This window comes from Phalacrocorax aristotelis, chromosome 1 (assembly GCF_949628215.1).
Source record: "Phalacrocorax aristotelis chromosome 1, bGulAri2.1, whole genome shotgun sequence".
Taxonomy (NCBI): Eukaryota; Metazoa; Chordata; class Aves; order Suliformes; family Phalacrocoracidae; genus Phalacrocorax; species Phalacrocorax aristotelis.
In genome coordinates this window covers 154,553,487-154,568,562 of record NC_134276.1, presented here as the reverse complement: position 1 = coordinate 154,568,562, position 15,076 = coordinate 154,553,487, and the positions used below count along the sequence as shown (strand labels likewise).

Sequence of the window (15,076 nt, the reverse complement as noted above, 5' to 3'; positions counted from 1 at the left end):
GCTACACTTAAACTTCAAAGCATTTAGAGAAGAAGCTGAAGCATAGGTAAAAATGACTGGAGCATATGTGCAGAGCCCTGTTTTGTCTGTTGAAGCTAAAGATAGCTGCTGCATTTCATTTCTGCTTTGGAGACCTGCATGCTCTGAAAATCTTCCAGATTGCCACTTCTGCATGATTCATTTTTTAGCAGAGGGTCCTAGTCTTGGAAACTGAGTGGTGGTAGTGGCTCTAGTGGAAATTTAAATTAACACCTCAAAACCTTGTGTTATGTGTCTCTCTTGCCGTTTAGCAGTAGATCCCCTGCATTTGCCTCCAACCCCTCCCAGCAGCCATGGCAGTGACTCTGAAGGAGGGCAGAGCCCGGCTAGATCGCTCCCTCCTTCAAGCCCAGTCCACCTACAAGCTACAACTAAAGTGACATCGCGCACAACTTCAGCCCTGTCCAATTCCCCTCTCCTGACTGCACCACATGTAAGTTGGGCTGACTTTTTCCAGCATCTATCTGCCTGTCTCTCTTTTTTTCCCCCTGAATTACTGGTTTTGCTAACTTTCTGTTGTTCCTTAGACGAACCCATCTCTGGTCAAAACTGCAGATCCAGTAATTCTTGCTCACTGGTCTTTCTGTTCCCACAGAGAACACCATGTGCCTCTCCTCTAAGTTGAGACAGGGTTCAACAGTGTTATTAGGTGTCTCCCACCATGGATTGTGTTTTGCATTACAGCCCAGCCTCACTGGGCCTGTCCCTGGTAGATCTGCATCTGTCTTCTTGTCTTGTCGAAAGCAAGGGGTGACCTTTAGGGAGGGATTTTCGGTAGTGCTTCTCATTTGTCTCTTTCCCTGTCTGAGTTGAGGGAAGTTTTACTGTTGCCCTCAGTGTGTGCAGAGCTGGGCCAAGAACAACTGTTCTGAGATAATTCTGCCCCAAAGGTTCATTCTCTGAGTGGAAGCTATCTAAAAGGTCTTCCCCTTCCACATGTTCCATGTTGCAAGAGGCTGCTGTGTTAGTAGGCAGAGTCCTCTCTGAATTAGGAGAGTTGCTGCCTGTCTTCCCTAACATCCTTTTCTCTAGGGCTGTGTGCATTTACTGTTATATTATTTCATTTCTGTGATGCTTGCAGAAATTACAGGGGACCGGCCCACTCATCTTGACAGAGGAGGAGAAAAGGACGCTCATAGCAGAGGGGTACCCAATCCCTACCAAACTGCCCCTGACAAAAGCAGAGGAGAAAGTGCTGAAGAAAATCCGCAGGAAAATAAAGAACAAGGTAAATGTTAGTTAGCTTTGCTGGGTAATTCCTACTCATCCTTCATTTAAAAAAATGCTGCAGCAGTTCTGCAGTAATGGTCTGTGGTACAGTTGAATGCTGTAAGATGTCTTTCAACAAAGTATTTTTCTTCGCTCCTAAACACATCCATCAAATTGTATGTCACTGTGACAGCGTGCCTCTGTCTAGGTATTTACCTGAACACATGAACAATAGAGTATTTAGCAAGCGGGGTATCAAGTTCCTGTTACTTGGCTCCATTTTAAGAACGGTACAATCCGACCCTTATGGTAGGCAAAGACCTCTGTGATCTTTTCATGGCGATGAAGGTGTTCTTTTCCACTGTTTCATGTTTTAAAATCTGACTGTGTATTTCAGTGCCATAGTCGTTTGATCACTGAATTCCATGACCTTTAAATGTTGGTTGATACCGAGGCTCTGAAATGCCCTACAAGTCTTTTCTTTCTTCCAACATGGGGAAGAGCTAGTGACAGGGAGGAAAGCATTTTTTTTCAGACCTGGCCAGCTCACTTGTTCTAGAGGATATTAGCGCATCTTTGAAAGTTAATGCATTCTGTTATTGGTTTTGCAGATAGAAGTGTAAATTTGCCTACACTGAATGGGAATTCGGTCTTGTAATATGTTTTTTCAAAATTTTGAAAAATGACATTGTGCATTTTATGTGTCACTTTCATATAATCAGAGTCATTTATATTGGAAGGGATCTCTGGAGGTCCTTTGTTCCAACTCCTTGCTTTGAAAGCAGGGTCAGCTTAGATCAAGTTGCTCAGGGATTTGTCCAGCTATGTTTTACTGCTTCAGAGGGTGGAGAGTCCCCAGCATCTCTGGGCAACCTGTTCCCATATTAAGCCACTCTTGTGCTAAAAACAAATAAATAGAATTCTTAACATCTAATTGGAATTTCCCTTGTTGCAACTTGTATTTGATGCCTTTTGCCATTTTGCTGTACACCTCTGAGAAGGCTCTGACATCACCTTCACTACACAAGGTAGTTGAAGACAGCAATAGGATTCCCTCCTTAGCCTTCTCTCCTTAAATCTGAACAAACCGGGCTTTCTCTGCCTTCTCTGATATGTCATGTGCTCCAGCACACTTACTATAGCAGCGGCCCTCCTCTGGACTTGCTTCTGTACATCCAAAGTACTTATTTCAGAGCCACCAACTGTATGCTGTACTCAACAGTGGTCTTGCAGGTGCTGAACAGAGGGGAAGAACCACTTCCCTTGACCTGCTAGCTACAATCTTGTTAATGTAGACCCAGATCTGGTTGGCCACCTTTGCTACAGGGGCACATTGCTGACCTATGTCCTCAGGACGCTCAAGTCTTTTTCTACAAAGCTACTTTCTAATGCGTGCATGAGCTTTTCTTCTCCCAGATGCCGGGCATTGTCCTGGGATCATCTTTTAGTATCTGTCCTAGGGGTATTCTCTCCAGATGAATCTGATTTACTTTTTCAGGTTAGTTCTGTAAGAGCAGGGAATGATATTTTTCCTACTACTGAGAGGAGCAGTCTTGCTTGTCTTGCTTCAGGATGTGGAAACAGACCAAGTTAGTGCTTTGCTTGCCAGGAATAGAAATGAGAACAGCACGGAGGCTTGAATCTAATAATGTCAGGGCTTTTTACCAGTTTTTTAATTCATCTCTGATGCTTTTTTTTTTCTATGCAAATATTTGTTGTTTTTCTTCCTTTTCCCTTAGATCTCTGCCCAGGAAAGCAGAAGAAAAAAGAAAGAATACATGGACAGTCTGGAAAAAAAGTAAGCCAGCCCCCTTCCTGTTTCAAGCAGGCCAATAACACTAGTTGCTGGCTGGGAAGGGATCCAGCTGTTGATGCTGGGCCTGTTTCGTGCAGAGTGCCAGCTGCCATCTCGTGGTTGTGACTGAGAAAAGGCCCTTCTTTTGGCTTCTGCTCGTATGTGTGCTGGGGTGCTGCATTCATAACTGTGTCTACCTGCAACACGTTGCTAACATGCTGACAAAGACTTTAAACTTTAAATAAGGCAAGATCCATCTGCTCTTGGCCTCCCCCTCATGCAACTCTGTTGGCCTAGTGGGTAGGTGGTGTCCAGGGAAAGGTGGAGTCACAGTGTATATATTCTGTCTCCTAGTGCAGATGGAGACAGAAATAGGAAGTGGGTGAGTCAAGACTGCCTGGGAATATAAGCAGGACTCAGGAAAACAGCATGTGACCCAGCAACTTCCCTTAGTGAGAAGGAGCCAAACCCCCAGTTAGTGATTTATATCCCAAATTAATCTTTCTTCCAAGAGAGAAGTATTCTAATATTTCTCTTAGGCCCTTCACCAGATGGATCTGTTAAACCCCTTATACCATCTTTGGTGATATCCTTGATGTAATTTTCTTTTTCCCTTCTTACCTCTTTATAGCTGAGTCTCGCTTTCTCAGACTTACTCTTATGAAGTTCCACCCTGTGCATACAGATATCAAAGCTATTTACCTTTACCTTTTTCCTTCTTGAAGCTATTCCAGATGGTCATGTTTGTCTTTTTAGGAGTCCCGTATTTTCACTTGGACTCTTATGTGGCATGTAACATGATAATCACCTTTAGGGGGTTTCCAGGGGCAGTGTGGAAATGAGCACTCTCTTGGGAATTGATCTCCTTGCTTATTAGCTTCCATAAACTTGAAATTCGAGGATCTGATTTCAGAAGCATGGCATTTGCGAAATTGCTTGGTGCCTTACTGTAGCAATGAAATGCTAAGGAGCACCTTTACACAAAGTACTTGCTAACAACATAAATAACAGCATGCTCTGTTACTTCTGAAGTATCTGTCCCATGGCCTGATGCACAGAGAAGTTTTGAGCAGGGTCTTTGCCGTTGCGATTTCAAGGGGCAAAAAGGTGCAGCTGAATGAGCTGCACCTACTGGGATGTAGTTGAGCACTGTAAGCCGTTATCTTATGGTATCTTTTGCAATGTCTTTTACACTATGAAGTATGATTAAAGGTTATGACTAGAGTTCGTAGGTCATAGAGTTCTCTGTGAAAGCAAGTTTGGTTTGTTTTACAATCTCTTTAATAAATGACTGATTTTTTTACTTTCCTCTTTCTTTTCCTCATGCTGTCTCCAGAGTTGAGACCTGTTCAAATGAAAATAATGAGCTGCGTAAGAAGGTTGAAGTCCTGGAGAATACTAACAGGTGAGGTATGAAGGGAATAAAACAAAACCGTAGCATGTTATTACAGTGAAAAGTGAAAATCTAGAAGTTAAGATCAATTAAAATGTGAACAATGCCTAATCTGATGTGATTAATGTCAAAGGGAGATGAGGACGGCCAGTTATTGTGACTACAGTGTGATGTAAGGCTTTGACATCAGGTCTTAAACTGTCTCCCTAGCCTGTGGTATGCTTGAGAAACCTTTTAGCACTCTTTGAGTTCTTCCACTGCCCAAGGAAACATAATTAGTGATACATAACAAACAAAAAACTACAGCCCAACTCACCAAATTGTATTTATTTAGTGAAGGACTTTTGACAGGAGACCTTGACCTGGAACATGACGCTTCCAGAAATTACAGTGCTAAAGCTCAAGAGTCATTATTAGTTCCTTCTGGACTACCAGATGCCATTGCAATTATTGTGCACCCTTCTAATCACCTCACACCCCAAAATTTCCTTCATTTGGAGGGAGAAAATCAATTTCTTGTTTCTTCATTTCTGAAGAAATGTGTGACTCAGTGGTGGCTTTCTCAAAGGACACATGGCACAAAGTGTTAAATAGCTGAGCTTTTAATCAGATGTTAGCTGAGAGTAGAGTGTCAGTCATGGCTTTATGCTCAGTGTATTCTCTGATGGCAAATTCCGATGAGTAGGTACTAGATAAGCCCGCTGTTCACACCTTCTAGTTAGAGGCATTTGTAGTGATGTTTGAATATTACCCTTGAACATGAAGTGCTGGGTTTTGAAGGTAAGAACCATGGTCACAGAAAATGGCCCTGTCTGGCAATCAGTGTATTGCTAATTGAGTTGCATGTGTTGTTTCCAATCTCCAGATCCAATCTCTAATTTCATGGAGCCAGACCCTGTAGGACCATAATTTGCTGCAGAGTGTCTCCCACACACTGCTCATGCATGAAGACATCTGCTGCTTGTTTGAAGAGAGCCAAGCCATTCCTGTGCCTCTTGTATCTTCCTCTGGGGTTTTACATACAAGGAGAGGAATTGTTCTGTAGGTGCAGAGTAGGGTTTTCTCTCTCAGGAAGTGCTGAAGCCAGCTGCTCTAAGGAAGGGTACAGCTGTGGATGAACCACTCGGGGACAACACATTGTCAAGCCTAGAGTTGTTCTCCCCAGTTCAGCTAAATTTGGCCAGCTGTTTTCATCTGAGTTGTTGCAGATGCGGTCATGAGAACAGCTTTGTTGATATTGTCTGTCCTTTGGAAAAGATCTTTAGCATCTTCTCTACTCTTTGATGACCTTAATCCCCTCATGCTAAGTGCTCTAAAAATATTTAGCTAAGTGATATTATCTCCAAATCCTTCATACTTTGGTCATGCAGGATCAGTTGCATTGTTTTCTTCCCTCTGCAATAGCATTGATATTGATTTGTAATCTCCTGCAGAGAAGCAGAAGTTCCTGACCCTCTGCACAGAAATTCTTGTCATTCATGGCAATGCTGTTTTGGCTATTCAGATACAAACTGTATTTAAAATCTGTTAAGGCTTCAAATTGAAGTACTGAGAAATTTGTAAAAGTGCCTGCTTTCATCAAGCCTGGACGTAAATTGTCACATTATGGGTTTTTTTCACCTTAACCCCAAAAAGCCACTTTTCTTATTTACTCTATAACCGTGCAACTGTCTCATTCAGAGAATCTTTCCAGGCCCTTGTTTAATGTACATTATCCACTTCCTACGGCGAATTAAAAATGTCTGGTTTCCTCATTGGTGTTTGTACAGAGCCTTGATGTGGTTCTAGAAACTGTTCAAATGTTTCAGAACTTGTCTTCACAGCATCCTATAGCTGGTACTTCCATATCCTATGAACAGTCAGGATTCAAAGTTCAAAGCAGTGATGGTCAAAATTATGTAGTGTCAGTTTATTCTTGGATGCCCGAATTTATATGTTTAGGACTTTATTTCTCAAAGTACCTAGCACACAGTCATACATACATGTATCTTACTTAACTGGGGCTCTGCTTTGGGCATATTGACTTTAGTTGCAACTTTGAGTGTTCAATGCAGTGAAAAATGAAGAGTTGTTGAATGTATTATCTAAAAGTAGATATACAAACATTAGAGCTGTTCTTCTGTTGTGAAAAACTTTGAGTGGAAGAAATATAACAGAAAAAGAAGCGCTGTGTTTACGTGTAAATATGTTCATGTATTCAAGTGTAGATGAGGACAAAGTCGGTTTTTTGCCTTGCTGGAAAATTGGGCTATAGCTACTTACCTAAAAGTTCATGCACATGTATGTGCTGTCAGTCAGTATCATGTTTTTAGGGTCTGGCTGGAGTTGAGAGGAACTGAAGGGTAATTTCCAAAACCTACAACTGTTGAACAGCAGAGTTTCCTTTCAGTATGTGCAATCAGTTTTTTAGAGCATGTTATTCTAGATATAGAACACATTTGCACAGATACATACCTAAGACTTCAGGGAAACCCTGCTTGTGTTTCAAAATCTGGCTCTAAACCATGGAAAAACTAGAATTTCTTCTGGTAAAAAATGTTCCTACATTATTCAGTAACATGAAAAAATTTAGAAGAATCTTCCCTTAGAGCCTGCCTTAGCCTGAAATTCTGGGTCTGAAAAGATGTAATGTAAAAGGTGCAAGCATGGTCAAAAAAAGTTTATGCAGAAACATCTCCCTTGACATTCATGCATGTTAAAAGGCAAGGCAGGAAGCTGACGATCAAGGTGCAGGGGAGTTTTTAATTCTTATTACTCTGAGTGGGTGACTGCAGCATTTTTGGCATCTTTAGTATTAGAACACTAGCATATGTTTCCTCTCCTACTTTATGTGACTCAGTCCCTTAAAAGAAACCCATCCATGTTCCTTTCTAGGCAATTTTCTCAAAACTAAGGAAGCGCATTATTAGATGCATATCTTATGTCTGGTAGCTACAAGTAAGCCAGGCTCTCATTGGTTTGAGAAGCATATGAACATGTGGGCACGGCTGTGTTAGAAAGCAAAGGGTGTGAGAAGAAGCTGGCACCAAGAATTGAACTGACTTGTCCCAGTGACCAAGAAGGCTTGATCCACTCAAGTTTTGGCACTGGGACTGAAGGCAGAAACTGCCAGTGATCTGTGGGGTTGAATACAGTCTCTGACACCAATGTTGTCTAGGTGGGAACCATGGCTATTTGGGCTTAAAGACAATATTGAAATATCTGGTACTGTGTATGATGTATGAGACATACTTGTGTTTATTATTCCTGTTGAGTCTGTATTTATAAATGGAGAAATGCTAGACATAGGATCAATTAGCATATGGTTGAGAATGTCACACATGGACAATGCATGCAAGTAGCTTCTGGAGTTGCTCCCACAGAGTAATGACTAGCAAGTTGTGTAGAACTCCACGCTGACAGGCACCTTAAAGGCACTTTATAAATACAATTGGGGTGTTCTTCTGTTTCTCAAGCTATTGTTACAACTCCCAGTCACCTAAAGATCAAGTTGCATATCAGTCTGACCCACCAAGGGTTATTAGCACCAAAGCTGCCAGACTTCACTGATTTGCTTGGCTGTTCCTTTATCTGAGGCTGGTAAAGTCATTTTACTTAAGTTGCAGTCAGATCTCTTGCACTTCATTTTAGACTACCCTCATAATAGTTGACAAAGCTTGGCAGCCCTAGAGCAACTCCTTGCTTTCAAAGCAGCAGGACACTGTTTTTTATGCTGAAACATCTTCGATGAAAATTTGCTGGATTTTTTCTTCGTAATTCAAATGAGGAAAAACTGTGGATTTTTTTTCTGCTTTGAGGTATTCTGGTCTTTCAGTGAAAACCTTACTTTGGGATTTGCTCTCTTTCCTACAAATTGGGCAGGCAGAGAAGGAATCTATGTAGGGTTGGAAGACAGAATAATTTTTCTCTCTCGTTACTAAAATTAGCTTTTGTTCCTCACAAAGTAGATAAATTCTCTAAAAAATCTCGATCAAAATAAACAGTGTTTGGTGTCCCCTAGAAGCTGTCTTGCTTTGATTAAATCAATGCTGGATTTTAAACATAAACACTGAATTGAGAAAGCCTCCCAGGTGGCTAGGTCCTGGTGTGACAAATTTTATCTCTTTAATCGAAGCATCACGGGAAGCAGAGGGGAAGCCTTGGCTTGTTCCTTACTTTGGTAGTGAAAGGGGCTTTTCTGAAGACGAATACGTGGATGCACGCACAAAAAAAACCCAAGACATCACAAGCAGAGTGAATTTGCTGGCAGCGTGTGGAAGGGAAAGCAGGAGTCTTCAGTCACTTTACAGCTTTCCTATGAGGTGCTTCTATTGGCAGAGAAAAGCGTGAAAGCACGTTCACACCTCCTACAGAGGTGACCCTCTAATTGAATATCATTGGGAAATGTGTCAGACACAGTGAAAATAATCCCTATGGGTGCAAACCCCCTTCTGCATGCTGCCTTGGGATTGCATTTTCTCCTGTTAGGACATAGCCATAGGCATTGTGTTTCACTAGGAGCATTTGTGGCCTTCCTGCTGCGATTTAGAGGGAGCATCTTCATTTAACCTAAGTTCCTGGTCTGTAGAGCAGAGCTGCTCCTTTTCACTCTTGTAGTCCAGATCATCCCTGCAGCTGTCCAGTAACAATGAAGGCAGCTTTTGCATCGGAAAGGAGACCTTTTGACCTTAGAATCCAGTCTTCTACCATTCCAGATTCAAATAGAGAATAAAAGCACCAAGGAATGCCTTATTTTGGCAGTGACAGGGTAAACTGGTATCATCTCTGAACAAACTTGTTTCTTGCTCTTGCCTTGTGTCTTGCTCTTAGTTTGAAGGTGCACCTGTAGCCTGTCATCTCCCAACACTGAGTCCTTGTCTGCTGAGAAGATGACAGTAGCTCTGCTCAAACAGATAAATGACTTGGTGGAGAAAGACATTTTATATGAAAGTAGATGGTAAATAAGGTGGGTGATGAATCTTCCTCTGTATATAGGAGAGGAGACCTCAGAATACCTGCCTACTTATACTTTCCAAAAAGAGTGTTTTGGAATCAGCTCTCTGGGCCCACTCTGCCCAGCAGGTTTTTTAAATTGGACAGAAAAAGGCAGGGATGAGCAAAATGAGGAGAATTGCCTCTTCTCTGTTGATTTCTTCACCAGCCATTAGCTGTTTTCTCACTGACGCCTCCACAAAAAGTGGCAAGAGTGATCAGCATTTCAAGGCTGCTGCTGCTGCCAGCCCGCAAGCTGGGGGAGGAGGAGAGCTCCTTCCTTCTCACTCCACAGAGCTATTCTGTGTCGAGCCCAGTGACTCAGGCCTGAAATGGGGGAAAATTTAGACTTCTGTAACAGCACAGAAATTGCAGGGTTAAAAAGGCATTGCTGTAGAGCATAGCTGGTGGCATATGGTGGGAATACTGTAGGCAGCATGTCCTGTGCTGGAAAATCTATCAGGTATGCAAGCCTTTATGAACCCTGTGCCATGTAGTGGATGGGAGGAGGAACTGGGGAAAGATGCAGAAGGGAGCAGGGAATTAGGATGGTCTCATTTACGTGATGGACAATGTTTTCATCTCTTAATCTGCCTGTGGTCTCTCTAATAGTGAATAAAGGACTGAATTAGACGAATCACTTTCTTTTTTTAAACATTTTCAGAATAAACCATGGACTCAAGAGTGTGCAAGACATCCTTCCTTAATAAGTTGAGAAGGATCTGCTGGCCCAGATAAATCTGTTCTGTGAGCATTCCTTGTGCTCATTTCAGAATGCATTCCTGAAGTCCTTGAATTCATTAAACCCTAATTAGCAATGAGCACTGATGATTAAAAAAACCTATAATAATAGGCAGACAAGCGTATATTGAGCTGTGAAGGCACCTCTGGGTCTGTCCTACAATGAGCTTTTAGCCAGTTTGATCTTAAAATAATCCTTCTATTTTCTCTGACATCCTAACCTTGCCTCTTGCTTTACCGTTTGATGTCACAGCCTCCAGAGCTGTTGCCAGGAGTTTTGTGGGAGTTACCCTCCGCCATAGGTTGTGAGACTTACAGGAGAAATGACAAGTAAAATTGGAAACAAACAGCAAAGTTAAGATCCTGATGCAAAACTGTACTATATTTGACTGTGTCAAGGGCAAGTATTTGGATTACTCCTTGTCTGTTAAAAAGCTTTAATGAAAACAAAATTGAAACCCCTGTGAAAACCCTGTATCAATCATTCTTTGAGATAATTTCCCATGTAAATTACTAGTGTCCTAAGTGTACTAATTGATGATGGCACAGCAAAAGAAAAACAGCCATAAAGACAGAACACCCCCCTGGTCTGGGACTGTTGACTCCAACCAGAACAGAATTGCCATCGTGGTTGGGACCTCTTTGTGGTTGGGACCTCTGAAAGACACAGTCAGAGTAGCCACTTCAAGCATCTGTGATTTTTGTCAACTCCTGGATGATTTAGCAAATAGCAGTGAAGTGCTTTATTAATGAGAAAATTATGAGAAGTCTATGCGTATGTCTAGCTTTAAGACCTTCTTTTTAAAAACCTTCTCACATAATGCACTTCTCACATAATGGTGAAACTCCTGCTGAATTTGTGACACAGAACTGGGCTGTATATGCATCTAGTCTCTTGCATGTAGAGCAGTTTCAGCTGTTTGTATGCTTACTGGAATTATTTCTTGTAGAAATGCTGAAAATACAGTTTTCATTTATAAGAGCTTTCTGAAAGCGCTGAAGAAGTAATTGTCAGGGACATCAGTTGAGGGAAAGCCAAAATATATTTTTGAAAGGTCTAGTGCCAATACATGTAAAAGTCTTGTAAAACTAAAAACATTCCTTGATTCCTTCAAGGGGAGGACTTTAATGATCTGTACCTTGTCATAAATGCTGTATTATTGTCGGGTGTGGAATTTGAAGCAAAAAGCTGTTTAACCAGCAAGTAGATCAGTGCATGTCTGTTGTCTTTGCTTTCCAGGACACTTCTGCAGCAGTTGCAGAGACTCCAAGCCATGGTTGCCGGGAAAGTGTCCCGTTCGTGTAAGGCAGCTAGCACACAGACAGGGACCTGTCTTATGGTGAGTGTTCCTAAAGCTGGAAATTGTAGGGGAATGAGAATCTCTTTCCACTCCTCAAAGGCACATCCCTTGTTCTGTGAAGCCCCTCACTTGCAAATTCTCAGCTTGGGAAACTTCTCTTCAAAATTTGACAATTTTGAGGTAGGTGAGACACCTGGCTGATGAAGATTAATGGTTATGGGAAGGCGTTAAATTCAGTTGAGATCGACTGGGCCTGTGCTTTTGATTGGATGCTGCGGTGATGAAAGAAGGAGCACTGCTCCTCTGAGTGACCTGTTTCATTATTTCTCACAATATTGTATGTGAGAAATGGTGTCTAGAGTTGTTAAATGAAAACGAGGGTGACCTTTGATACCCAGTTCTTTTGATACCAATAAAAATAAACTTGCTCATCCAAGTAAAAATATGACTAAGGCTGTAAATCTACCTCTGGCCTATTTCAATTATAGTAGCTAGGATAAGAAAAGGATTAAAATGAAACTTTCCCCTTTTCCCTCCTTACACTCAGCCAGCAAGTTCCCTTTATACTAGTGCTATAAATTGTTAGAAATAATTTTCAAGGCCTAAGTTATTCTCCTAGTCTGCCAGCCTCTCTGTCACTTTGAAGCAAGACTGGTGCCAGCAGCAGAAATAACCTTGGAAATTCCCAACAGCATCTGTAAAACACTCATGGTGCTCATGCCTGTTGTTCAACTTTGGGAGTAAATAAGGCTACAGGCCAAAATGGCGGCAGACATTAAAAACAAACTCCAGTGTTGAAATCTGCCCTATAAAATATTGAATTTTTATCACGTATGTGCCTTTGATAAGGGACACTGTATTTGGTGACGAAAATAGCCTCAGATGGTTTGTCCTGAAAAAGTATCAGATCTGCTTTGTGTTGATTCTTAGTTCTGATGTATGCGTGTGGGCTGACAGCCAGCGCACTTACCTTTTCTGCATCCTCCCTTTGCCAGATGGTGGTGCTGTGCTTTGCAGTAGTTTTTGGCAGCTTCTCTCAGAGCTATGGACCGTATCCTTCTGCTACAAAGATGGTGTTGCCCAGGCAGCATTCCTCTCCAGAGTCCTACACAGACTCCATTGGTAAGTGACAACTATTCCAGTCTTGCTCCCTGCTTGGCTGTGCTTCGGCACTTGTTTTCCACCCCCACCCCTAACCCTGTCCTCAAGCACCTCTTGCTTTTCTGCTCCTTAGTGGGCCGTTCCTTGATATACCGGTGTCTTTCAAAGAATAGCTTGGCAAGCTGTTCTGATGGCGTAAGACTTAATAGACATGGGCAAAGCCTTTCCCCACTAGCCTGCTTGGTACTTCTGTTTAAAGCAGTTCTGTTTCTGTTTGTGGAACTAAAGCTAGTGGTCTGTAAAAGGTAGCAGGATTTCTACTTGGTAGCAAATGTTCATACTGTTAAAACATGCAACTGATATCACCTGGTGTGTCCTTTGCCAGCATTAACGAAGTCCAAGAACTGAGCGGGAACCTGTTAGTATTGTATACCCGTAATGAACCAGTTGCTTTCAACATACATTATCAAAGTGATTGTTTCATTTTGTTCTTGTTTTGTGAATAATTCAGAGCTTTTTGATTCCTACCTGGTCCGTTGCTGTGGTATCTTTCCTCAACTATTAAATTACCAGTTAATCACTAGGAAAAGGCAAGATCTTTGCAGCTTTAGTTCTGCTCTGACAGTTTCCATTTCCTGAAATGACCAGTGCTGTTCTTTGAGCTGCCTGATTTTCATCTCTTTTTGCCTTCTATCTTTGTACGCAGTGAGGTCAAGGAGTCTGCTAATTTATGAAGAGCCTCACCAACTGGAGGAATCGTCAAGCCCGATCTCCTTTGCAGATCGCAATGACAGGCAAGCAGACACCTCCAAGTACACAGCGCTGTCCCTGGAAGCCGTGCCAGGGACACAGCAGGATGATATCATGCAGTTCACAATAGCCAATGAGACGAGGCTGGAGAAATCAGTGCTGCTGGGCCTGCAGCAGCACAGGTGAGTGCAGGGTGGGCTGCTTGTCATACAGGTGTTTGGCATCACTGTTATTTGTGCCTGGAGGGCAGCAGTAAGAATAGGGCCTCAGCTATGCTGGGCACTGTGAAACATGAAGTAAGAGTTTGGTATCTATGTGGAGAGCATATAGGCAAAGTTACTATTGTTCTGGAGAAGTGGTTGCAACAATTTTGTAGTAATAAGGGTACCAAACTCAGTGCTACTGCCAGAAACCAAACCCCTGTAAGCCTGTTAGTTGTGCCTACCCACTTCTTCAGGCACCTACTTCTGTGTCTCCTAAAGGGATAAGCTTTTGCCAGTTAGGTGAGAGTGTGAGGCTGTGACTCACTGGGCTTTCTAAGAGGTTAGGGTGTGAAGAGCTGGGGCTTCTCGCAGCAGTGATCTTTCTAAAGCATCGCTGTGGAAAGCTTGCAGGACTCAGTCTTAAGAGACAGACCTGTAAAGTTATCTGAACTACTTAACACAGAGCTCCTTCGGGGGGTTTTTTGAGCATAAATATAAGTTTTTGGGGCCTCTGCAAAGAGAGAGATTCACTGTTTTAAATATATGTTCGCAGTTTTCTTTCCACTCTACCTTTTCTTGTCCTGCCACTGTCCTGTTGGCCCTGGTCTCGGTCTCTGCTAACAAGCAGTAGCAAGCCCACCAAACAGTGGAGAGAGGGATATTGTTTTGATGCATGCTATTCTGAGGACTAGGATGAGCCCTATCACCCCAAGCATGCCTTCTAAGCACTTGTGTCAAAGTTCTACCTAGAGCCAAAGAGATGACTAATTCAGTGTGTTACCATACTCTAACTGACAAGTGCTTGGTAAATACTGAGTGCCTTTTAGCATGACCCAATTCAAGCAGGATATGCGCTTTTAAAAATGACTAACTATTAGCATTAACCTTTGTTGTTTTGGTTTTTTTTTGTTCCCTGCAGAGTCAACTCCGAACTAGAAGGAAATGAAACACTGAAGATAATTGAAATAGATAGAAGAGTCAATGCCACCTCTTAAAAATAAAAAAAGGCCTTTTTTTCTTGACTTCCCTCTTCCCCACATATTTTCAGCCAAAGTCCCCCTGACTTTTCATCCTCAGTGAACCAAAGCACAAAAGAGAGGGAGTTCAACTTCTGCATTGACTGGTGAGGCTGTGACTGCAGATGGGATCTCTTGTCGTTGTAATTCCCTTCCACACTTCACACGCAGTTCCTGTCTTTGCTTTTATTCCTTTCCTGTCTGATTCTGCAAGGGCAGGATTGAATTATGATGGCAGATGATGCCAGCAGTGTGCCGGTGACTGGTGGGTGTGCGTGCGTGCGTGCGTGCATGCACACATCCTAATCTCAGCACAAAGACATTCTGTAGAAGAGTGGAATATGCAAAACTGGTGGGAGCACGTGGGTGATAGGTTTCTTGGGAGAGGGAATTGAGAGAAAGAGGAGATGCAGCATAATGCTGCTCAGAATCTATCCGCAGCTCCGTGCCTACTGGTCTATAGCACTTGAGCCTTTTGGCAGGATTCAGAAGCATGTTGTGTGGTCGGTCTGCTGCTGAAGGGCCAAGAATGGGCCCTGATACTGTTGAGTTACCAG

General features: G+C 42.4%; 1 protein-coding gene across 5 annotated transcripts in view; it reads left to right on the top strand.

The window, feature by feature from the left end:
- Positions 1–14,525, top strand: part of CREB3L2 (cAMP responsive element binding protein 3 like 2) — a 76,716-nt gene extending 62,191 nt beyond the window's left edge. For 3 of the 5 annotated variants that reach the window (XM_075116941.1, XM_075116962.1, XM_075116969.1), the window contains exons 5-12: positions 291–472; positions 1,121–1,267; positions 2,988–3,046; positions 4,380–4,448; positions 11,389–11,488; positions 12,445–12,571; positions 13,257–13,482; positions 14,423–14,525. In XM_075116941.1, the coding sequence (XP_074973042.1) occupies positions 291–472; positions 1,121–1,267; positions 2,988–3,046; positions 4,380–4,448; positions 11,389–11,488; positions 12,445–12,571; positions 13,257–13,482; positions 14,423–14,498 (986 nt within the window). In that variant the 3' untranslated portion in view covers positions 14,499–14,525. The remainder of the gene's footprint in view (positions 1–290; positions 473–1,120; positions 1,268–2,987; positions 3,047–4,379; positions 4,449–11,388; positions 11,489–12,444; positions 12,572–13,256; positions 13,483–14,422) is intronic. The other 2 variants (XM_075116952.1, XM_075116979.1) reach the window with 1 other exon arrangement.
- The last annotated feature ends 551 nt before the right edge of the window (positions 14,526–15,076 follow it).